We start from the raw sequence: 25,997 nt of genomic DNA on the forward strand, positions 1-25,997 counted from the left end.
ATTTAATCACCAGTGTTTTTTAAAGCAATTTTAAAAAGTCGCTTGCTTAAAAGTATGCAAGTTAAGAGTATTCTGCTGCTGCTGGTGTTGTTGTTGTTGTTGTTGTTGTTTTTGATTAATTATTATTTGCCAATCAGGTCGCATGGAATGACTGACTTTGCCTAAAACCCTGACTCTGCTCCCTGTTCTGTGCCTAAAGTTGGGTAAATAATTCATACCAACATGAAGCAGTTCAGCAACAATCCCCAGTGAAAGGCTGTAATAAATGAGTGACTGATGCTAGCCTGGATGGCTGTGCAGATCTCTCTCTCTCTCTCTCTCTCTCTCTCTCTCTCTCTCTCTCTCTCTCTCTCTCTCTCTCTCTCTCTCTCTCTCTCTCCTCTCTCTCTCTCTCTCTCTCTCTCTCTCTCTCTCTCTCTCTCTCTCTCTCTCTCCTCTCTGTCTGGCTGCGTTTCAGCTTCAACTACTTAAGGGTACTTTGGCCGCAGTTCTCCTGGTCTGCAAGGATCCGTCTCCCTGCCAAGGAGCCTCAGTTCCCTCTCCAGGGGCCCTGGCAGATTGATTCCTCTCTGAGAGGAGGCTCCACACAATGAAAGCGCTTCAGGAGAGGAAGCGAAGGAGCAGTGCGGACACTTGATGGTGCCGACCTGGCTGACACAGATGAGCACAGTTACAGGGAGCCAGTGGCAGTGTTGCTCTTCAAGTGAAATGAAGCAAGCAGTAGAGCCTAGCTTCTCCTTGTACAGTGCTGCGTTTAGTCCGATGATTATTATTCTTATTTTTTTTAATAGTATTATTTATTCGTATTTTCTTGGCAACCTTATCTAAAGCACCATTTAATATTTACAGTACCTTTGTCCCTGTTCTGCTTTCTAGCTTACGGTGCTGTTCTCTGTGCAGTGAATTTGCTCAGATAGAGTTGCTTTTAGTCATGGTTGCATAGCCTTTGTTTGCGTTTGTTTTGTTTGCCGCAATCACTGTAGTTTTTGGAGGCTTTTTTTTTTTTTGGCTCGTTCAAAAGTGAAACGTGACAGATTGCCATGTCCTGCTCAGTGCATTGCTATTCCTAAACCAGAAAAAGGGTTTAATATCGCAGGCGTCATTGTTTTCTGTGATCTGAAGAAAAGAAAATGCAATACAATTTTGTGTTGCTGTAATAATATATATATATATATATATATATATATATATATATATATATATATATATATATATATATAAACTAGTGTGCTTTTAATGCAGCAATCGCTATCCCAGTGCTGCTTGCCAGTCCAGGATTTGTTGCCTCAAATAGAACCATTTATGCTTCCAAGGGCAAGGGGTTACATCAACAAATAAAAAGGGAGGAACGCCATTAAAAATGTATGGAATGTAAAACTGTTAGTTTAGTGTTTTAATGTGCTTCATCTACAGTCTATATTGAACAATAAGGTATTTCAGCTTAAGAAAAGATGAAAAGACTGTACAGACAGGACTGTAATTAACAGTTAGAAGGAAATGTAAGAACAGTGACACAGAGCATAAATAAGTAGTGTTTATTAGAAATGTGCCATACAACCAAAATATTATGGCTGAAATAGCTTGCCCTTGAAGGTATTCATTTTGATTTTAATAGGACTAATGGCAATGGGTTGAATGGGGTTTTATTATTATTATTATTATTATTATTATTATTATTATTATTATTATTATTATTATTATTATTATTATTTAATTAATTAGCCATTCAATTACAAAGACTATTTAGTTTTGCTGAAAACTTTTGTGACTAGGGACCATTATTCTAAGGAATTTCAGTATTGCTTTCAAAGGGAAAAGCCTGGTAGGTTGTGTTTCTGTTATTAATAACTCTTTGTTTTTAAGCACAGGTCTATTGTGCGCGTCTGTTAATAAGCCACGCGAGTGTTTTGACAGGACCTCCCTCTCTGTGACTGGCCTGCAGTTTGTTCCAGGAGGGGTTAACTGGGCTTGACCAGCCCTGGTTCTGGTGCAGTGACCTCTCCCCGGGTCTGTCTTTTGTGCTGTGGCCGCGGGGCTCTGGTGGGAGCTGTTTCCTTTCATTCGGAGGCCCACGCTGTCAGGGTCACGGCACTTGGCATTTCCAGAGAAAGCAGTGTCGCCCGGCACTTTGAAAAATGGTGAGCCGGGTGACCACTGCTGCTCCCATCCTCTCACTCGCATTCGAAACATTTCAAGCACAGCTTCATTCCACACATTTCATTAACCTCCTGCTGCTTCCTCCCTTCAGACGTCTCTGTTTACTTCAGCGAAGTTAGAAAGGAAAGGAAAGGGAGGGGGAGTTCGGTACAGAAGCACACTTAAAAGGCAGGAGGTCAAAACTTCACTAGGCTCAAATAATACTGACCTGAACTGGGAGAATGTGGTAAGTCCTTAACGTGTGTCTTCCCAATGGTAATATCCCAATAAACCAAGGAATACAAAACTTTTGGCAATACCAGGGTCATTGCTACTGGGTGTGCTTCATTCTGTTGCTCATTTTCAGCTTTTAAACAGTTTTTTTTAGCTCTTGTATTGAAACTTTACGTTGAGATGCAAGCTTGTTAATTACAGAGCTGCGGTTGACAGTGGCCCAGTAGTTGCCCAGGCTGGACAGAGCATGCCATTGTTACTTGAATGATTGCGTATAGACCTGTTGCATGGGGGTCCACAGACACGGGCTTAATGTTAATGCTCTAGCCATGTCGAGCTTTAATCCCCTAAGAGATTCCTGATCCCCCAGGGATAACTCTTAACTTACTGGTTTCCCTTAAAGCCAGGGGGTTTATTTTAATAGCGGCCTCACTGGGAAGTGGGGCTCGCAGCCAGGTTCCTGACACTGGTTCACAGAAGCGGCCTCATCGCTGTCCCCTGCTTTGAGTTTTGAGATTTTGCTTCGAGTGCTCTTGAGTATATTGCTGCAGTGCATGTCTGGAGCTGCCGGCCCTGTCCCATAACTGTGATCAATGGAGCCCTGGAGGCTGCGGGCCAGCTCAGTAAAAACTCATAACAGAGTGCAGCAAGAATCCCAGTCATTCAGAAGCAAAAAGCACAGGCATTACACACGGTTTTGTAGACCAGTATTATTTCATCACGTCACGCAATCTATAATGCATCATTTCTGTGCAATTGAAGAATCTGTCCACCTGGGATAATCTGGGGGTGTATGGAGGCAGCCTGGCTGACCACTTCCATTTTGACTTCTATCTAGAGAAATCCCATTGTGATGGAACTTTCCAGGGACATTCTTTAGCACTAGTTGCTGAGCAACGGTTTGACTGACTGTCTCACTTGGATTCTTACATGTATCGAGAGATCTGTTTGTCAAATCACGATGAAGCTAAGGAGCTTCTGTTGGATGTAGGTCATGGTGCTGACTGGTTATCTACACCCTTGGCACTGATAAAAGTTTGCAAAATAAATAAATAACAGCACAGAATGACATGCTTCTTTTAAGAGAATCAGCATTTTTGAGTTTTGAGTGGAATGTCTCGGAGTGCATAGCTTTGAATTGTGAGCTGCCTGCATTGTATATACTTCTAACATGCTGTAGACTTTTCCAGGATTTCAGGCAATTTCTGTCAATTTAATTACAGGCGACAATGGTGACTTTGTGTGCTCGTTCCTTTTTTTTCTGAGCAGTGATGGTAAGTTTTGGAGTAACGTTGTAATTGCTGAAAACGTTGTGGTCTGTAGAGAGGGGACAGCTCGGAGAGGAATTTTTTTTTTTGTACGTTTTTTGCAGTGCAGCTCATGTAGTCAGGCTGTCGCATCTAAAATAAGGTTTAAATTATAGGACTGGCTGTGGCTTTTTTCCTTTCTTTCAGAATTTTTGCCAGCTTGCAATTTGCTTAATGAAATCCTGCTATTTCGTTTAACTTGAAAGATTCTTTGCAGATGTTTGCAGGGACCTGCTTTATAAATCATTTCAATTGAAGAGTTTTAGGGTTTTTTTGTTGTTGTTGTTTTAATCATGTTTTTTTTTAGTTTTAAAAACATTCATAAAAATAATAACCATTTTGCTTTTTTATTGTTATTATTGTTCTTATTTACTGTACAGGCTCCATCCCCTGGCTATGAGAAACTGAGCAAAAAATATCTAATTTAAGATGAATCTTGAAATTAAAGATGGAAGTTGTGCTTTAAACTCTTAACTAGGATCAGCTGACCAGGCGATCATCGAACACAAAATACTGCATTTCATGGTACAGTAGCAGAGTAAAATCAAAAGAACTAAAAAGCGCATTGGCAAACCACAGATCTCCCCACCATCTCCGACAAACTAGGAAGTGGTTGGGATGGCCAGGAATACAGCGTGCGTCTCCCAGATGAATTAATAACAAGAGCTGGAGGAGCGCCATCCCCAGGCAGCCCAGAGATAGTTTACACAGGGGCTGCTTAAATGGGGGGGGGACGGGGTGGGTGGGGACTCTGGCTTTTCTGTGGCTAGCAGGGAAATGTACAAATGGATGATTCATTAGATGAATTGTCCTGGAACTCGTGGATGTTTTTGCTTTATCTTTGGGCTGAGATTTCAATGGAATGCCACTGAATGGTTGATTGGAGCGTCTGTGCAATGGAAGATGGAGTGCTAGGTGAATCTGTTAAGGATACTAGAATGGGGAATGTGGTTTTCCTCAGGTGTTTGTGATGTAATAATGTGTTGTAAATTATTAAAGCAAAAATACAATTCCAGGTGTTTCAAGGAAAGCCTCACTACAAGGTTAAATTTTTGTGTAACCACCCATGGTTACAATGACACAGTTGGACACAAGCTCACACACACACACACATACCTTCTTATTAGCATGCACTATGGTATAGATGTCTTAGCATTACTTCACTAGAGCAAACCAAAAGAGCTAGACATGACAATATCCTTTAAGAGGCGGCATTGTTGTTAAACTTTTTTAATCTGAAGGGCTGTTTTGGTTCATTATTTATGTGATGTGCACCGACATTAAGACTTGCTGCCATTTTGTTAAGTCGTTCGTATTTATTTATTTATTTATTTATTTATTTATTTATTTTTTGCTGGGAGCCTTGAGTTTAAAGTGTGAGTGTAGCTGCTTTGTAAAGCATGGAGGAGGTCAGGGTAGCTGTCAGCCGAAATGAAAACCACATGCACACACTCTTCTCCCCGTTGGAATTCTTCCAGGAGTCACTGCCTCTGGTGGATGTTCATTCACAGATAAGAGAGGCCTCCCGCTCTGCAATGGGAGCCCGTGGAGGTTGTTCTTAACAGCTTTGGATGAGAGAGACTTGAACACTGTTAGATCAACTGCATTGCACAATTCTAGCACTGCTCTTCTGCTTGGTTTCAAAGACCTAATTTAGCACCAGAGTTGCATTAGCTAGACCGAGATTAGACTGAATTAGACCTTGGCCTCTGATAATTACTCTCCAGTAGGGTTTGTTTTATAAAAACAAAACTTGTCATACGGTCGTATTGCTCGTGGGATTTGAAACCTCAGCATGTTCAGGATCTCCACCCTTGCTGGTGCACATATGACTGACATCCACAAACCTGCCTGGATCGCAGGGTCAAGCCCCGCCCTGATTGCTGGTGCACATGTGACTGACATCCACAAACCTGCCTGGATCGCATGGTCAAGCCCTGCCCTGATTGCTGGTGCACATGTGACTGACATCCACAGACCTGCCGGGATCGCAGGGTCAAGCCCTGCCCTGATTGCTGGTGCACATGTGACTGACATCCGCAAACCTGCCTGGATTGCAGGGTCAAGCCCCGCCCAGATTGCTGGTGCCGGACGTGAAAGCAGAGGGGCAACAGGCACCCAAGGCAGCCAAGGAGCACGTAACTCTGCAGCTCTGGGTTCTGTCTGGTGTGGGGCTGGTGACAGCCACTGAACAGGGAATTCATACATTCCTGAAGATTAATTGGTGGGGCAGCATTAGGGCACAATCTGAGAACCTTTACTTTGGATAGAAACCTCCTAGCACGTATAACAAGAGCAGAACAAATATGTCATGAACAATCAGTTTTTTTTTTCCTTTTGGAAGTTGGATACAATGTTTTTGCTCAGCTCAGGGGGCTACAACAGGGAGTTGTTCCCTCCCATGATTGCGGCTTTCTTTCCTCTTTTCTTTTTTTTAAAAACATGTTTAAGTTTCTTTAAGTTTCCTCATGTTGATGTATCTGCTAACAGGCAGCAGTTGCAAGAGAGGAAATGGTGACTGCAAGGAACAAACCCATATATAAACAAGAGCCAGAGTTTCAGTGTGTATGTCTGGCTGATAAAGCTGTCTTTGATGGGAGAGATAGCTCAGACGCCAGCCTAAATGTGGCTGTTATAAGATGTAGTCGCTCTGTAATGATAGTTGTTTAAAGCTGTAGCCTGTACCACTGCCAGAGGGAAGGGGGGGTCGGGGGGGGCAAGCTGTTTTTTGTCTTGTACGAGAAACGGCACCAACAAATAGGTCTCTCTCAGAAAGGTAGTTATGTTGGCTACAGCTGAACAGAAACAGGATACTTATTTTAGTTTATTTAAGTCACAAGGCTTTCCATGTGCCACCCCCTGTCACTCTGGCCAGTGGTAGGGTCTAATGTCTGGAGGTGAAACTAATACTTGGCTAAGGATAAGACGAGGAGCAGGCCTCTTGTATTAGGAGCCGGGTAAAGTGCTCACTTCATGTCAGGGTTGCACGATGAGTTCATCTTTTCAGGATTTGTTTGAATACGGGGAGATAAAGAAGAATGAAAAGTAATCCACCTCGGCCCAGGCAGACACTTTGTTCAGCCTTGGAGACAGCAGAAAATGAGGCTGCTTGCAGAATAGAGCCCCTGTTAAAAAGCTTTCCTCAGGCACAGTCCTTTCATTTTTACTTTTTACCGTCTCACTGCTCTGTTTTATTTGCCTTCTGGCCACTTTCTTTTTTTCTTTCTTTTTCTTTCTTCCTTTTTTTCACTGTATGTTGCTTTTACAGCCATTACCAGATAATAAGGAGGATTGGTAATGAAACTTTCAGCCCCTTTGTCTGTTTAGCTGAATTACCCAGTGCTGCCGCCTCCAGTCTCTGTAGAAAGAGAGTTTTAAGTCCTTTGTCAGAACCATGTTTTTCTTTTTCTTTTTTTTTAATGCTTCCAAGAAATATAAAATTTTAAAGGGCATTAAAACAGAAAAAAACAACACTTTCATTTGATGTAATGCAAACAAATTCTATGGGCTTTACAGATTACAGGCCTGCTTTTTTTAAAAAAAACAAAGGATTGTTTTGCTGGTAATGATCTGTTAAATAGAAGTGGTCGTGGATGAAAGCATAAAGTAGGTAAAACCTGGTGTAATCAGGGTTTTAGAGAGTCATTCATACGTGAAGCGCAGGTAGCAACATAAAAATGATAGACATAAAAACACAAGGCAGGTTATTGCTTTCTTTGCTTTGTGTAAGAAACAGTAAACCACGTTAGTGACAATAAAGGGATCAAAGTCGGGTTGATTGTGACTCAAACAGCTGACGTTAAGCGGAGGTGATTTTGAAAATATAATAACAAAAACTACTTATCTAATGGCCAAAATGAGCTGTTACAAGGGACTGGGTTAAATGGGTACAGAGCTTGATAATTGCTACCAGGTTTTATACCTTGAACAGGATTCCTCAGAATCAGACCGCGGCCTGTAAACATGGAGCCAGAGTTCAGCCAGCGCTCACACTGCTGACACCATGTTGTGCTTACAGTACCATAGTAGAGCTTCTAGATATTTTACTGAGTTATCGCTATAGATATAACAATGCTCTAAGCTATCATTAATGCCAATGTCTTGAATGTGCTATACATAGATATAGATAGAGATTCGATTGATCGATTCTCAGCACCTGGCCATGTTTGTGTTTTTTTTTTTTTTTTGCTCAGCACATTTTTTGTTGCCGTGATCGTGTTCTTTCAATTTCAAATCTGCAAATTTCAAGAACAGTGCAGTTGAGAGAGGAGTGAAAGCGACACTACGGGTAATGCAAGGTACGGAAATCTTGTTTAATGGTTGTTTTGAAATGTGTTTTTTTTTTTTGAGAATCCCTTCCTATTTGAAGGGGTCACAGACCACTGCTTGTTTTCATGGAGTAATTGAGCTGCTCTACGCCCCCCCTGTCAAAGCTCCTTTACATGTGGGAGAAATGCAGTGTGTCCCATGCAGAGAGCCTGTGCACTAAATGTATGCATGTGCTCTGAAGATTGTGTTTCACATTCAAATTTCCTGTTAACGTTAGGGAGTCCAGTACTAGGGGTTCAGTTACAGTATAGAGGCAATGTGTCCAGTGTACGCTATGCACTTGGGAGCTGTAAAACACATACAGCTAGCAGGGAGAGGTTAGGGTTTCCCTATATCCATTGATCCTGAAATTGACTACAATGAAACTATATCGAAGAGTGGCTAAATTGGCCGAACAGCCAGTTCAGAAAAAGACTATTGAAAACTGGGGCTAGGCTTTTATGGTTTTAAAAAAGTTATAAGTGGTGTCACCTGAAGATGACCTTAATAGAACTCAACATTCCAAACCTGAATTGTACAAGCACAGTTCATTTTGAACTTTACAGGTCGCTCTGTAATTTGGGGTTTGATCACGTGCATTTTGACTCCTTTTTTATTAAAATAAACCCCACGGAGGATTTGTATTGAGCGCTTGTGTGTGTTTGTGTCAGTCGGAGAAGAATCTGGTTTCTACTAACCAGGATTCGAAGAGCTTGGGGGGGCGGGGGTAGAGGTAGCAAGCTACTTTTTTATGTAGAAAGTTACCGTTCATCAGGGCACCCGAAACTTTACAGCAAGCTGCCCGTTCTGTTCTCCCAGCTAAAAAAGAAAAAGAAAGAAAGGCATGCACTTCTACACAAAGGAGAGAGCCTGCATTGTCACAGGCCATCACCCCTTCCAAGGCTCTGCTTGCCCCCGTCAGATATATTGCTGCTGCTGTGCAGCCCCAGCACTGTGAAACGAGGCCTGTGAACTGTTTGGAAGCGCTAACTAGAATCAGGATTTAGTGAGGCCTTTGTTGGTGGGAGGGCCGTGCCACACTCAGGATTATATAAACAAATGTACGTGTTGTTGGGGGGGCCGAAGGGTCGGGGTAACACTGTTTATTTAAGGTGTTTGGCAACAATTGCTAATGAGCATAGCCAGCACTAAAGTAAGCTGCTTTAAAAACTAAATAAAAAGAATACCACAGGCCACGTTGACGGCTTTGTCTCATTTCAGGGCTTGCACTTATCACCGTATCACCCTTTGCTCTGCAAGCAGCCCTGGATTGTTCACAGAAATCAATGGGGTTCCTGAAATGGTGAATGAAAACCCCTTTCCTTTGGAGCATCACTTTATTCTGTATGCGTTTCTATTATACTGCCCTAACTGAAGATCTGAACTCCTGCTTTTTTCATACACTGCAAGGTTGTGTTTTTTGATTGCATATTTCTTTCAATTGAATAGGGGGCTGGTAAATACAAATGAAGTCATTATTATAGGTCACTAAGAGAGATCAGCTTTAGTGGCTTGATGTAAGATTTACTTATCGCACACAAGTAATGACAAAACCACGGTTTGCATTCTTATATGGGTAGTTGAGGGATTGAAAAAACACTGTTTTGGGTTGTCTTTGGACATTAAATAGTTGACAATCTACTGACACTAATTAGTATTTAGGAGCCCTTTTTAAAATATACATGTATATATTTTCTTTGGGCTGCCATTTGGACTGCAAAGTGTCTGTGTTTGTCTATAGAACTTGGGCAGGGGTTTTGAATATGATGTGTTTTGGGTAACACTGCAGCAGCCATCCCTCAGTTTCCAATCTGGGTGATGGAGTCATTCGACAAGGTCTTGGCTATTCAGGATGGAGAGAGAATGAGACTGCAGCAATCCACCTTAAAGGAAAGTTTGTTAATGGGGAGGGGAGGCCATTAACTCCAGTGAGGTTTGAGAATGAAAGGAATGGGGCCACAGGCCTGGCCTTTAAATCCTCTGTGTCAATAGAGTCTCTGAAGCAAAATAATGGCATCACCATGTGTGTGAGTTAATCAGACTTGATGGCATGAAGGCTCAGGGGTCAGGAGGTCACAGGCTTGTGATAAGTTGTCAGGGAGCTGAATTCTTGGCCCAGAGCCGGGCTGGCTCGTAGCGAAGACCCACTTCGTCGGACGCAGATGCGGGACCCTTGCCCAGTGCGGGAATGCGAATACAGAGGGAGGGGGGGAGGGGGGGAGGGGAGGGGGAGGGGGGGGGGGTCACGTACTTCAAGCTTAAAGGAGAAAATTGCCAATCATGGAGTGCAGTTTCAGATGACAAGAGGATGTGACCTCATGGTCGCTGTTCTCTCAGCATAACCTTGGTCGTGTTTCTTTAACCCTGCACTGAGGGTGTTGCCATCTTATTTTCCACATAAGCAGGCAGGAGATTAAGGTGCTGTATCGTAATGCACAGTTAGAGCTGTTAGAATGGTAATGATTTGTCATACACTGAAGTTTGAGGCATTTGTACAGCAATAACTTAGGCATGACTCATTTCTCAAAATAGGGAGGGGGGTGTTTTATTAACTTATCTGATGTGGGGGTTGGGGGGGGGGGTTGTGCTCTCAATTCCAAACGGACATCCCACATACAGAATCACTTCCACCCCGTCCCATACACAGTGTGCTATTGTCTTTTCTTGTACTGTGTTCTCATTGGACAGGAAATAAAAGAGGAGCTCTGATGAATGCATGTGTGAGGTACAGGCAAAGCATGTCTGGGGAAATATAATTCATGTCAGCCTTGTAGGCTAGGGGCAGTGTTAAAAATACACTCCACAGATATGGTCCCATTATGCATGAAAGCTGCATTTCCATGGTGATTTTCTGCCAGTGCGTGCTGGTTTTAATTTCACCTTGAACACTGTTGCTGTGTCTATCTTTTATTCGAAAGGTGTCCATTTAAATTATGCTGCACACTTGGTTGATCTCTATTTTTTTTGTAGACATCTGAAATCAATTCGCTGGATTTGCAGTAGAATTGAACTAGGTCCTTTTGAAGTTATACAACAGTGAAATCTTTTCAGTATAGAGATGTTAAACAATGAACACTGCAGTGTTTAAGACTTGTAGGAAGTGGCAGTATGTTTAATAGGAACTCCGGGCACACAGCAGACTCCCTAATAGTACATTGTTCAATATTGAATAACATACAGAGCAGGCATTGCTGTTACTGATGGATTTGATGACTAATTTACCAGTAAGCGTACTTTCAAAAGGTGAACTATAATTAATACAATACCCTGATATTTCAATAAAATCTAGTTTTCCCTGGTATTCTTCAGGGATTTTCTTAGAGTTGACCATAGGTTTCAACGATTTGGAAGCTTAAAGAAATTCAGGGATGGAAATAAGACTCCCATTGCATAGTACTTTGATCCATTCCTGGTTTTATTACAAGTTTAATGAGACACACCTGAGCTTGTTGCCTACACACTATGGCTAATCAAGCACGTATTAAAACCTGGAATGGGTGAAACTGCTATGCAACAGGAGTCTTATTTCCATCCCTGAAGACTGGTGATTAGAGGGCAGGCTTGGTGAAGTGCTGTGCTTTGATTCCAGGTAGCAGTACTGAATCCCTGATGGATCACTGTGGGCTTCTGGTCTCAGTTGAAGTACTAGGAGTTGGGGGTGTATGCTGATTGCTGGTCTGCAACATCAATGGTGCATTTCATTGTCGAGGAATAACATTGAAATTAGTTCAGAGAAAGTGGTGCATGAAAACAAGACGATGTTATCATGCTTAGAAAGCAGGCGGGCTTCTGTTACTGAAGGCTGCTACACCTAGGTCCTAATAATACCAGCAGCAGCTATAAATATGTTCAGTGTCTGCCCTGCCTCTGCTGTGTGCGAGGACTGCCAGGTTTTGTGTATTTATGCTTTTTTTTAATTTTTCTTTAATTACGATACAGTGCTTTTATACTGTATTAATAAAAGATACATCTGATCACAACAATAAACTAAAAGCTAATCCACTTCAACTTAATCCTTCCTGTTAGCCTTGATATTTAAGCCCTCACTGTGTAATTCGATCGTTCTTGTTTAGTGACACGTGTCTTGTCTGTTTTCCCCCCTCAGATGCCAGTATGTCACCCGACATGACAAAGCAAAGCCACTGGTGCAACGTGGCCTACTGGGAGCACCGGACCCGCGTGGGCCGCCTCTACACAGTGTACGAACACTCAGTCAGTATCTTCTACGACCTACCTCAAGGAAACGGCTTCTGCCTGGGACAGCTCAGCCTAGACCACCGGAGCGAGACCGTCCGAAGGACTCGGAGCAAAATCGGTTACGGGATTTTGCTCAGCAAGGAGCCGGATGGAGTGTGGGCCTACAATCGGAGTGAGCACCCCATTTTCGTCAACTCTCCGACACTGGACATTCCTAACTGTAGGACCTTGATCGTGCGCAAAGTCATGCCCGGGTATTCAATCAAAGTGTTTGATTACGAGAAGTCCTGCCTGTTACAGCACACCATGGAGCAGGACTACACAGACGGACCCTACGACCCCAACAGTGTTCGGATCAGCTTCGCCAAGGGCTGGGGGCCTTGCTACTCAAGACAGTTCATCACCTCGTGCCCCTGCTGGCTGGAGATCCTGCTTAACAACAGATAACAGTCAACCTCCGATTTAAAGGAAAGAGTGTGAGCAGAAAAAAAAAAAAAAGACTATCCCAAATATCATCTACCTAGATTTAATATAAAGTTTTATATATTATATGAAATATATATTATACTTGTAAATATGGAGTCATTTTTACAATGTCATTATTTATGTATGGTGCAATGTGTATATGGACATATGAAAAAAAGAAACCAGAAAATGCACTTTGGCTCATATAGAATTTCTTTCAATACTTATTTGAAAAATTATACAGCAAAAATAGGAGTCAAGCCCAGTTTTTGGTGTATAGTTTTCATATACTATTAATACCCAGACAAAAAGCTAACACCAGTCACACATTGATAATAAAATATTCGCATTATATATTTTTGGGGTTTGTGTCTATTTGTAATTTGTAACTAAGCTGGTAGCAGCAGTGCTGAGCCGGGAGCCAACACACCTATGAAGTCTGTGGGTGGGGTATGGATTCTAAAAACAGGGCAGGCAAACTGCCCACACCAAAATGCTGCTTAGAATACCTTCTAACCTTCTAGAATACCTGGCAACCGGAATACCTTCTGCTATCGGATTGCTTTCCACAGTTCTGCAGGAGTACTAGCTGACTTTTGCACTGTGAAAAGTGCTTGATTCTGTGGTACACTCACTGCATGCTATTGCAAAAGGGCGAAACGAGAATAAGAATTGTGTTTCAAAATCGTTTTTTTCAAACACCTGCTGTCAGCTACTTCAATCTCTTTAGACTGGGCTCACAGATCCCGATTAGCTGCACTACTAATAGCGTCAATCAAAATCCGTGAAACACACCTAAAGTATGTGAAAAAGTGAGTGTGAAGCAACAAGATGCTAATTGAACACTCCTCTGTCAGGGGTCCAAACCGGGTTATAATCATGCCATTACTGTCAGACATATACCTATTAATAAAGCGCATGACTGGAGGCAACAGTATGTACTGAAATGGCCCACGAGGAGCAGAGTGGGGAACCCCAGGTTAATCTTCAGGTGTCATTACAATGCCCTTCACAAGGGCACTGACTCAAGGCTGGCAAGAAGGGCTTCTTTTCCAAGTCCTTATTGTCCACGCAGGCCAGCAAAGCTTTTAGCTTCAACCAGGAGCAAAACATTTGTTTTAGTTTCAGAAATGTTCTGCGGCGCAGACAAGGAGACACTCTGACAGGCTCTCGAGACTAAAAAGTCTGTAGCTGCAATGTTGTCAGAATATGTTGCAATGTTCTAAAAGCCCACATTTAGTATGCTTATAATATATTTATTTCATGTGGGTGCTCTGTGACAACTACAGTGCAGTGACAATACAATACAAGTAAGCCATGAAACTCCAAAGAAGTGCTTAAAAAAAAAAAAGCAAAAAATGTGAAACTCCACATACAGACAGTACTTTGAAGTGTACTGTTATTGGATATAATTTTATTTTACCATACTATCCGTGTACAACATATTGTTGTACTAGAAATGCGCAGTTACAAATGACTCGCATTAAATTCTGGGACGTTTAAATGCGTTGATAGTAAGTGAACAGGTTTCGGGAGAACATCAAAAAAGGGGCGCTGGTTTAAAAAAATGAATTAAAAAAAAAGAATGCTGATGCCGCTGCTGTTATTCCTTCACACGGTTCAGCATTCCTGTTTCTTTCATAACTCTCTTAAGAGTCTATTGGAAGCAGCTGTTTTAAATGGCTGAGACCTGAGACAGCATTTAAAAACACAACAACTCAAAACAGACCCCAAGGGCTCCATTAATAAAGGTGTTTGCTTGTCAGGAGGAACAGGGAAGTCTCTCTTGTGTATCGGCTGCCAGTGCTAATGCTTTATAAATACAGTACAGAGCTGTAACACATGAGGACAGGTTATTTACTGTAACTGTCATTCTTATGATTTCATCCCTGGAGAAAGATATGTGATCATTACCAAACTGTTGGGCAGCTGTCTCTTTGTTTGAGCCAAGAGTGGAATATATTGTTTTTAATTCTGATGGTAAGAGAATAGCAAATTCAAATTATAATAATTGAATATACTTTTAATAAAAATTCATCTCTAACAGTTTGCATATTGGCACTGGGCAAATCTGCATCTGTGCTTCCCTCTGTGGGTGGCCAACACCAGAAGCATCCCTGCATTGACACAGGTTTCCAGTGGTGCAGGACTCCCTCCCTGCCTGCAGTACTGTCCCCTTGCTCTGCATCTGGTTAGTTCGATGGTATTTCTAATGCTGCGCTGCAGAGCAGGCTCGCTGTAATGGAGCCAACACTTACTGCTTGTTTACAGCCTTCAGGGGGGAGATAAATCGGAAGAATTTTGTTTTCAATAAAGCGGCTGTGTTTGCTTTTTGGAGAGGCGGAAGTGTTTAACAGAACTGCTTTGTGTAGATTAGTTGTAATTGGGGGGGAGCACAGACCTAGGTGAACCAAGAATGGGATCTAATCCAATTTCCAGAAGTCCAAAACTGCAGGGATTATCATGCATGGTACTTCCACTGGTAAGAGCACATCGTTACGATGTGTATTTCTTAATCATGCTGACAGAACGCATGAATCTGTCATCCACACAGATAGAATTACACCCTTTATCTGAGAAGGACACGGTACCTCCAGGCGTAAGCTTGTACTGTTCAGGTGTTCAAATACTTAGAGCATTTATCTACAGCAGGTAATTTCATAGCAGTGGTAAAATACGTTATGTCAGCTTGGTTTGAAAGGAGGGAAATATGAACCAACTAAGTAATATTGCTGTTTCATGATCTTTCTCTACGTTCTAGAGATCCTTCTTCCTGTGCATGATTATAGCTGTTCAAATTCCTCCAGCAATATATATGGGTTGAGGTCCCATAACTGTTTGCCCACGTGCACAATTAAACTAGATACTTCCTTGGGTAAAGGAGGTACAAATTTGACATTTCAAAATAAAGAATTACACTGTTAAATGATTGCTATCAAAATAGAAAGCACACTTAAATAAACTCACCCCCCCCCCCCCTCCTTTCAGTCTTTACACACTCTGAAAGGGAGAGAAGGGGATGTTTAGCTTCTTTCCTCCCCTCCACGGGTCTTCGGTTACTTCTGAACTGCCTGACACAACTGGGAAAAATTATCCCACTTTTAGAGAAGTTTTGTGTGTCTGTGTTACGGGAAAGAGTCCAAATCACCACTGGAAATGAACTGGCAGACAATTATATTGGGTACTGAGAAATGAAATTGCATAGCGCACAGATTACACAATAAACCACACTCGTTTCATGGACCCAATTAGGTTTCACTGGGGCAAACTACAGTGTTTATTACAATTGCATCTTCATGAAAGCATCCTATGTTCAAGATACACGTGGCACATTTGAACTGTTACTTGAAAAGAAATGAAAGAACATTGCATATATGGATCTGGGCGTAGGATTCTGGCAGTTGTTATGATGGCAAAGCTTTGTATTTTAGTTGTGGTTCCAGTTTGTTTACTTCTTCATTTATTAGTATCTGATCAGGTGACTTTTGGATAGTTTTTTAATATTTCATCTTAAAAGCATCCATGAGCGGACTCGCGTTTTTGTGCATTGGGTTCATTTTGTTTAATGGTGATCCTATCACATGACTTTGTTAACTGAAGCTAGAAGACACATACTTTGTCTACTGAAAAGGGTTTGGTACCTGTCTCTTCTACACGTCAGTGTTCTCGTTATAGAACCATAACTTCAAAACACCCCATTAAAAGGTAAGAGTTATTTAGACAAATGTTTGGTCCAGTGCTTTCATCGGTACTCTTTTTAAATGGCACAGCACTACACTGTTACAAACAGATACTATGGAACGACCCAAACAGTATTGGCCGGTTTATCTCTTGCCCCAGGGCTGATTAAGTGTTTCCTGTTTGCTGCAATTCCAAAGGCAAGAGAAGTGGTTTTCGAAGGACATTTTCCCCCTGTAATCAGATTTGACCCTGTTAACAGCGCCCCCTTCGAGTGACGTCCACCATAATCACGTGCTGTTATTGCGCGGGGTCTGGAAGGTTACATGGTAAGTGCAGAGAGAGTGGATGATGCCTGGGTAACGGAATGCAATCTTGGGTGCATCAGCGCAATCATGTTTAGCATTGGTGGCACCTAATAAAATGGCTCCTACAACAGATTGCTGTGTGAGCGGCTCCCGTTTAACTGCGAAAACAGCTGGGCGAAATAAACAAAACAAAAAACCTGTGAAAACAAAGGCTTTACAATCCACTGGAATTGCTGCTGCAAAGCTGCAGAACTTGCCCAGCTGTATTGCTGTATTTATTGCAAATACTGTTCATTACAATATAGAAAGACAATGGTATGCAAACTCTCACTTTCTTCATTCATTGAAGTGATCAAAGCGTCTCTGGATGCTAGTTTATATATATATATATATATATATATATATATATCGCTAGAATTATGAAAACCTTGTGATTAAAGGGTTTTCCTGCCAAAGCCTCTAAGTATTCGCGAGCCATGGGATTCATGCATGTTTCTCCTCCCTTTTCAGCTTTCACAAGTTGAGTGCTGGAAACGTGTGGAATCCATTTTCAGTAATTCAGAACAGTTTTTGCTCAATTATTGTAATTTTTTTTTTTTTACAGTTGCACAAATGTAACTCCTCTTTGTGTTTGTTTTTTTCTACCTAAAACACGCTGGGTCTATGTTCCGTTGATTTTAACCCAGTTGTTTTCATAAAGAAATGCCCTAAAGAAACTGGCTCGCACTCTGATCATGCAAGTTTTTAATTGTAGGTTCTGTTTAACATCTCAAAAACTTTCTGCGGTTATTGAACAATCAAGCATGTTCAGCTAAAACCTTTTTTTTTGTTTCTATTTTTCTTAAAAACAAGCTTCAGAAGAATGCGACGCTGCGTCTTGAACCCCTTAATGCACACAAGGAATTGTGGGGTTGCTGTTCAAACGGTTTCTTCTTGAAATACATTTGAGAGTGAATCACAAGGAGGAAACTGACGATTTGGATGACCGACCAGATCAAACCTGTCAGTAAATCTTAAACCCTGTTTCGCGCAACGCATTACAAAAATAAGAACGTGATCATCATTTGATCTGTGCTCCCTTTAAAGGGTCAGATCCACGCCCGTCCCGCGATGAGAGCATTCTGGATTCAGCAGCTTTATTGTTGTGTCGAGTACGCAGATGAACAAAGGTGCTGCAGTAGGGGGACTTGACAGGTCACACTCCCATGGAAATCAAGTTCATCATGACTTTGACTTCAGCGCAGAGACTCCTTGCACCACAAGAACGCGCGTGTGCGTAAGGCAGGCCTCCTCATGTACGTGCGTGCGTGCGTTTGTCGGGGAGATATGAAGATTGGACACACAGCCAGACCACAAACACTTGGTTCAAACAAATTTAATCATTTAATCACACAGAGAGGGGCATGGAAAACAAGAATGCATATATATTTGTGTATCTGATACAACATAAAATAACAGTACCGCTAGCTGAAAGAAAAACATTGTCCCTTAGGTTTTATACCTAAAATTAAATAATTAGGTGATTGAAACCTGTAATGAGGTTAACGGTTAAATTGTTTTATATAATTTAGGGTACAGGTGGGGAAAAAAAGACCAGATAGTCTCTCAGAAGGCTGCTTCTCAGAGGGGTTCATGTCATAAAGCACTGCTGGCACTTAGCAGGCTGTTAGCTAGCAATCTATCTGATTGTTACCTGTTAAAAAACGCAATATTTTAAGATAGAACAATACACGTGGATACATGCCTTACAGTGAATTGGATTTAGCAGGCTGCTACCCAGAACTGCTTTGTGAAACTAGCCCCTGCTTTCTGATGTAGCAGACCCTTTACATGCCAGTTAAATTGATAGTTCAACATACAACACAACAGTTTCAAATATCTAATAGTCCTTCAATGTGAAATTAGATATGAGTTATACCTTTTCTTTATCATGAATCTATTTCTGTGACATAAAATGAATGAATTCACAGCAGTAACTGACTTTTTTTCTACTTGCTGTAGCTTAAATTTAAACAATTGCACAATTTTTGGTAAGTATTTACAATTTAAAAACATCATTGCTGTACCAATCAAACATGTTGATTCTGACTTTTTAAGTGTTTAGCATGGCTTTTTAAGCATGCAATGTGTTCTGTTTAATTGAGCAACGCGCTCAGCGCTAGTTTTCAATGTGATTTTATTACGATTACTATAAAGTTAATCACACACAAAAGCACCACATAATGCTATGCAAGAGTAGACTATACTAAAGGACATTCTGCAAGGGTTTGAGTTAGCAGTGTTGCTGTTGAAAGGAGGGCAACATATTTAAAGTCAGAGATGCTGGGTTTGTCAGATTATGACGAATGGTGATTTATCATGTGAAGAGGTGGGTGTATGATTTATGAAAGCGCTGTCGAATCGGGTCAGCTCGCAGGGCGAGGACAATGCGGAGGACGTGATCGGTGAGAGCAGAAGGATGGATTGCACCGCGGGGAAGAACAACATTTGGAAACGGCTGGCTGACAACTCTAGCTACCATGCCGTTTGATGAAAGGATAAAGCACATCTGGACCTGATACAAACACCATGAAGTAATAGCATGTTTAAAATATATATATATATATTACACAGAAACACAGTATGTAATGTTTCCTGTTGTCTCTCTGTGATGAGCGTGTAGTTTTAAAAGATAGGAGCCTCCTGTCACCTTGCTCAAAGGCTTTAATTACAGATCTCCCTCATACAAAAGATATTTATATAGATTAAAACATATACTTACCGAGGGCCTGCTCATACATGCAGCTCTCCAGACAGACGGAGGGAAAGAGACCATGAATTAATCTGTCCGTTATACCAGAAGTGGCAGAATCAGCCAGCGGATCATACTCAAACACACCGTGAACTCAAATTAACCTTCAAGTCTGTATGACAACAACTATTGGTGTTCCATGGCACCGCATGCCAGAGTGTTATAGTTTCCATAATTAAAAGGGTATTTGGCTCCAGTCAAATAATTACTCCAGCATTTTTGTTTCCCCCTAGTACAGTCTTAGTTTTTTTTTTTTAAATATACTTTTCCTCCAGTGCTAGCAAAACAATAAATCAATCAAATCATTGCATGTGAGACTCTGAATTAACATCATGGTATGTTACTTTTTCAGAAGTAAACTTTTTTACTGGAGCAAAAGCTAAGTAAATGTGTCCCAACGTTGTGTGGAGGTGAAATAGAAGTGTGCTCATATTTCTTTATCTCTACAAATGATATACTTTGTGTACACAGTACTGGCACTGCAAGAGAAGCTGTGTCTTCACTCCAATCATGAACGCAGTAGGACCTCCCGAGCACTTGCTCTCCCACTCTGGGGGTGCACTATTCACTACACGGTTAAACCTGAGACCTCCCACAGCTCAGCCCTGCTCACTGCCAGGTTCTGAGTTTCTGTGTTGTTTATCCTGAGAAATCTGCTCCGACTGCCTGGATAATTCATTTCATATTTCACAGCTGGGACCTCCTTCGTAGGGATTACTGGACGATCTCCCTTTAATCACCGGTTTCAGGTTTGTCCACACCAGCGCAAAGTTAAACTAAGAAATAAGTGTGGTTGACGGCCTGGTTTTCAATTTCCTCTGTACCTTTATCTATACTTGGCATGGGAGTGAAGCTGGGAGAGACCTTGGAGACCCATGGGTGTGTCTTAAGCCAATCTGGGGAAGCAGGAAAGGCACACAAACTGATATCCCATTGGGTGTTTAATTGTGTCTTCTTTGTCTCATTCACAGTGTGCTCTGGGTGGTTTTCTGCTGCTGTTATATAGTCTTTAACACGCATTTCATTTGCATGCTTTTTGCCTCATATATACGTTTGACTCATCCGAATTTCTTTTGAACTTGTTAAGAGATAGAGCAGGCTATTGATTCAATTGTTCTGGACAGCTACAGTTGGTAACATAGTCACAGCCAGTTTGTTTGATTTGAATACTCTGCACAGTACCTCGTTTGGTTGATAAGAGGTAACTGCACTTGGCTGGCAGGATCCTACAAGCTGTGCCCTTAGGTAACTTGCTTTCGTGTTCACTGCGTTTGCTCTGTAGTATTGAGCAGAGAGAGAGAGAGAGAGATAAAAGGCTTCGGGTTTAGAGCTTTTCCAATCTGTGCCAGGTTGTTTTGTTTTGTTTTGTTTTCTATGAATTGGACCGATCAGCATCTCAGGTATGTGCATGTTCAAACAAGCCACATTCACTACGATCCTCTCTGAAGAAGAGCCGGCACTTCATTTAAACGAGTGCTAATCCGGCTGATGCCACTGGCAACCCAGCTCAGCATTTTCCAATGGTTATTTATATATTATTCTTACTTTTAGGTCTATCGACTTCTTCATTTCAGTGTTATTATTATAATGATGTTATGCTTGCTGTTATGGGCATTTTTTAAATTCTGGTAAATATATATATATATATATATATATATATATATATATATATATATATATATATATATATATATATATAATTTTATAGCTGCGGTTGTAGAGGTCAGTTATTTTCAATTCACTTTTTCCATAATGTTTCATTGCTCATTTTCCACACCAGGCTGCAGTGCGAATGTGAAAAGCTATGTATTATTATTTATTTCTTATCAGACACCCTTATCCAGGGCGACTTACAATTGTTACAAGATATCACATTATGTTTACATACAATTACATAATTTTTTACATACAATTACCCATTTATACAGTTGGGTTTTTACTGGAGCAATCTAGGTAAAGTACCTTGCTCAAGGATACAGCAGCAGTGTCCTCCACCTGGGATTGAACCCACGACCCTCCGGTCAAGAGTCCAGAGCCCTAAGCACTACTCCACACTGCTGCCCTACTGTGTACAGTAGCCGTGTGTATTGGGTTGGCTCCCTTGTAAAAGTTTACCAATGTATTTTTGCACTTTTTCCCAAGGTCACTATGCATTTACCATAATTAACCACGGTTTGCCATACCTCTCTGTGTCAAAAACAAGAAGAAACCAATCACAGAAATACCGATTCTCTTTTTCAAACTTCTGCACCTAACTATTTGTTAATCGTCGCTTTGTCTGAATCCTTGAAGAAAATGCACACTACATAGCTGTGGCTTTAATCCAGGGTGGAAGTAAGAGAGTCATAATCTTTATACTTTTACAGGCTACAGTTACTCATATATGTGTTTGCTTGTTTTTTTTCCCATTCTGTAATAGAGTGCATCAAGGCATGCTATAAAACAATACTATTTTGAATAAACACAGTCCTCACCATGTTCTCAGCACTAACTCAAAAAAGGGGAAACAGTTACAGAGTTTGCGTGCAAACTCTACCTGTTTCTCTAAAAGAAGAAGATGAAATGGAATGGATACAACAGTGTTTTTTTATAAATGCATGTCCAAGAGCACACACATTTGTCATGCCTCACCAATCTCACTGTTCTAAAATATTTATGGTCTCTCTGCTATACCTTACCTGTTCCTGAGTTAATGAAGTACTATTCTTTATTGAACTGAGGAGTATCTTTGATAAAAGCCAAGCCAAGCAGTAACAGTGAAACCTTGTGTGTCCTTGAATTGATGAAATGTCTTAGTCACATGTTCATACCACTACAGTTAACAGGCTAAGAGGCACAGACATTAAATTGAACCAGTCTTCTAATCTTTGAATGTCCATTCCAGCACACATGACACGCTCATTAATGAGGGGTGCATGTTCATGTCAGCTCAACGGGAATATTTTAAGTAATGCCACAGATCCAGTGGCAAGAACAGTGGAATTGATAAACAGCATTACAGCCATTCTCAATCTCACCGGAGCTAAACCAGAGATCAGGGTCAACTATCGTAGCCAAATGTGAACAGCTATATTTTTCTGGAATGGTGTTTGTGAAAGTGCTACTAGCATAGTTAATGACCATTAACTCTGTTGCACTCGGGGGCAGGAGAGCATTGCACACAATGTAACAGGTTGCTGTCTGAGCTGTCCAGATAACTGAAGTGTTTGTACAAACAGTACAGAGACATATACTGAGTGCTGCTGTACACAGAAAGCATTTTGCATTTTCTATCTACAACCCCCTGATAATTACTGACACGGTTCTGTACAGTTGGAGCTGTTGGAATAATATTTTAAGTAAGCATGCATGACCCTGCATTCTCATTAAGAGAAGAAATGAGGCTGTGAGAGCCGGGGATGACTGGAGTTTCTCTTGGCAGGCAGACTGAACGTGGCGTCTCCTTCGAGTTTGTTTTTCCCTGCCCCGCGCTCCACCCTGTCACAAAGACCAGTGAGACTCCCAGACTCTGTGTGGGGAAAGGGGAATGTTGGTATAGTAATCGCTTCCCTCTGATGAGATACACGGCTCTAAGTGACTGCAATCCCTTCCTCCCCTGCCCACCGCTGGTGCTCTATTGGCACAGGGAGGAGATCTGGCAGCTCTAAAATGCCATTTCTGATATGAAAACGAAGGCACTCAATGAACTTACGGCTGATAGTTTCAGTGGGAGGGGGGTTGTGAGATCTAGACCCCCAACATTATTTTTTAAGACCGCACGAGTAGGTTTCCAGAGATGTTAAAACCCAATACAGTCACCTGCTATTCACTAAACAAATGAGTTGCCCCCCACCCCCACCCCCAAAACACCAAGCCCCATATAAAGGTGGTTCACAGCTTCTATGAAGCAGGGATGAGACTCCCGTTGCATAGCAGTTTGATCCACTCCTGGTTTCACTATGAGTTTAAGATGACACACTTGAGCTTGTTGCCTATACACCATAGCTAATCAAGCACATTAAAACCTGGAATGGGTGAAACTGCTCTGCAACAGAAATCTTATTCCCATCCCTGTTAAAGCTTCTCTAAGGGCGCCTCTGAAGCCTTAGAACAGCAGAAATGAGATGTCTCGGACACTAGAAGCAAAGACCTTACCATTCGACTGCATGTGAACAAGCATAGACACATGCAAGCAAGCCTTTTCACTGCACATGACAACATCTGATGTAGACATACGATCATAAATAGGCAATCTGTAGAAGTCTAATATTTGTCTTTCTCACAATGTAGTGGTATTCCATAGCAGAAAACAAAAAATTATTTGTTTGCAAGAAGTTTGCAACACACCTGCCTACCCAAGTGCTCATGATGCATTTGTGATTAGCTCCAAATACAAAACCCCTTCTCTGAAACACACAAAACCCATTCCATTCCCCTTGGCGAATGTGATTATTAAAGGGAAAAACAAACAGAAGAAACTGCACTCCGGTTGTGCGCAGCTGACTGACGGTGAGAACAAGAGGAAGAAATGAAGAAGCAGCAGCTCTATTTAGACTCCAACAGTCGCATCCAGGAGAGGAGACGGTAATTTGAAGGAACTGAAAGAAGGTTTTACAGAGGAGCCACAAAATAATAAATCCAGGATCTTTAAAGAGAAGGCTGTATAATAAGTGGATTTTTTTTTTTTTTTTTTTTTGCTGCTAATGTGTTCCACATTTTTAGTTTAAATGGGGTGGACTCAGGAAATGCAGTCACACTGCTTGCTTTCCAGACTCCCAGGCTGAGGTTTGGCTCCGGCACACAGCGTTCCTTAGAACTCGCCGTTTTAACCCAGCCAGTGTCAGGTTTCTTGACATTCTGTTTACCGAAATGGCTGCAGGGCCTGCTTTATGAGACTGGCTTCCCATCGCCCAGCAATGCAGCAATGCCTCTGCCTGCACCATGAGCTGCAGGTCCAAGGCTATTTGCTGATCTGTCCCTGGAGAGCTGGCCAGTTTTGTTACAGTTCTACCATAACTTCAAAAAGCTCAACAGAATGGTATGTTATAACTAAAAGACAATGGAGAAGGCACTGGCTGTTGGTCTACTTGGACCAGGGCTTGTTTACATCCTCAGTCTGGTATTGGGGGCTATGCATGCAGAAGACACTTCATAAGGTTTCATGAACTCTCTTCATTTTCATGTCAGCCTCGCGGGCTCATTATGGGATGGCAAGAGAAGGGAGGACAGCCAAGCAGCTCTGACATAATTACAGAATCGGTGGCGAGCAGACCTACTTGTGCAGCAGTAATTACAAGTCCTGCAAATGCTTAAATACTGCGTTTCCTTGTTTGCTTTGGGACTTGTTTTCGATTCGAATGTGCTTGACACGTGAAAGAACTCAACGCTTGCAAAAAGGTGGCTGTTTTTGGGTAAAGCACGTTTGTTTTTAGTTTTCTAAACCATTTTGAGCTTTGGGGTTTGGTAAGCATCCCCTGGAGTTTGTGACGAGAATAATGTCCTATTTATCGTACAGTAGGACATGTATTTTATATTCTTTCTTTTAAAAAAAAAAGGAAAAAAAAATAGATTAAAACGTGCAACATTTCACCTAATTGCTCCCAAGTGTAATAATCAGATCATTTACATGGCAACAACACCATTCCTCAACTCCCACAGTATGTTTTCAAATGTAAAATATCACTTAAAAAGAATGAATTGTGTTAGCTTCATAGAAATAGGGTCTCAGTTAGGTTTGATACCAGGTAATTAAAACAACACCTTATCTTCATGTTATCAAGATTTAAATATGAACTGTGCTGAAACTGCACCACTAGACATGCAAGTGTCTCCAAGTTCCTTTGGTCTGTATTAGTATTGACTGAACAAAAAGGGTCGAGTTTCATTCGCAAGGTCAAGTTTCACATTCCTGGGCTAACTGGGGTGACCCGGCTGATCTCAGGCATACCTGTCTGCTGTGTGACTTTGGGAGGCCCTGCCTGCAACCCAAACCACAATGCAAGCTTGCGTCCTTCTATTTAGTGCTCTAGCTAGCCAAGGTTCTAGCAGCAAGAGTTCTATCATTATACAGCAACTGAACCAGCAGCTTTACTTGCTGTCCTGTGTTTTTTTTTTACCTCTGTTGCTTTTTCTGTTTAGTTCATTATTTGCCATGCTATCTTACTGAGTATTCCAGCAAGGCAAGCTTCTGAAAGCACTACTCAAGGCTGATCTGCGGCACCTCATAATGCTGCATTGTAATACTACAAACAGAAATGTATTAGCGCCTCTTTAACGTCCTTCAAGACACTTTGTGGTCTGCCACATTGTGTTAACGGGTGTGATCAAGGCAAACGGTGGGCCAACCTGAGATTAGGCACTGTGCCAGCCAGTGTAAATTGCTAGTTAATAATAGATAGCTGGTAAATAGTTATGTAAATTGAACGATGGATCAATAGCTGTGATTATAGATTTCTATTTCAGTGTACCGCGCTGGAGCAGATGATCCTCTTGGTCTTCACTGTGGCGGCGAGTTTTAAGACGTGCAGATGTGCGTCTCCCTCTCATAGATAAGGAATAGCTCAGGGCAGTGTACTACGTGGGTCTGTATTCTGT

At 41.6% G+C, this 25,997-nt stretch overlaps 1 protein-coding gene across 1 annotated transcript in view; it reads left to right on the forward strand.

The window, feature by feature from the left end:
* Nucleotides 1-13,003, forward strand: part of LOC117427922 (mothers against decapentaplegic homolog 6-like) — a 29,684-nt gene extending 16,681 nt beyond the window's left edge. The window contains exon 4 of the mRNA XM_034046315.3: nucleotides 12,091-13,003. Coding sequence (XP_033902206.3) covers nucleotides 12,091-12,629 — 539 coding nt within the window. The 3' untranslated portion in view covers nucleotides 12,630-13,003. The remainder of the gene's footprint in view (nucleotides 1-12,090) is intronic.
* Nucleotides 13,004-25,997: the final 12,994 nt, after the last annotated feature.

Source organism: Acipenser ruthenus, chromosome 21 (assembly GCF_902713425.1).
Source record: "Acipenser ruthenus chromosome 21, fAciRut3.2 maternal haplotype, whole genome shotgun sequence".
Taxonomy (NCBI): Eukaryota; Metazoa; Chordata; class Actinopteri; order Acipenseriformes; family Acipenseridae; genus Acipenser; species Acipenser ruthenus.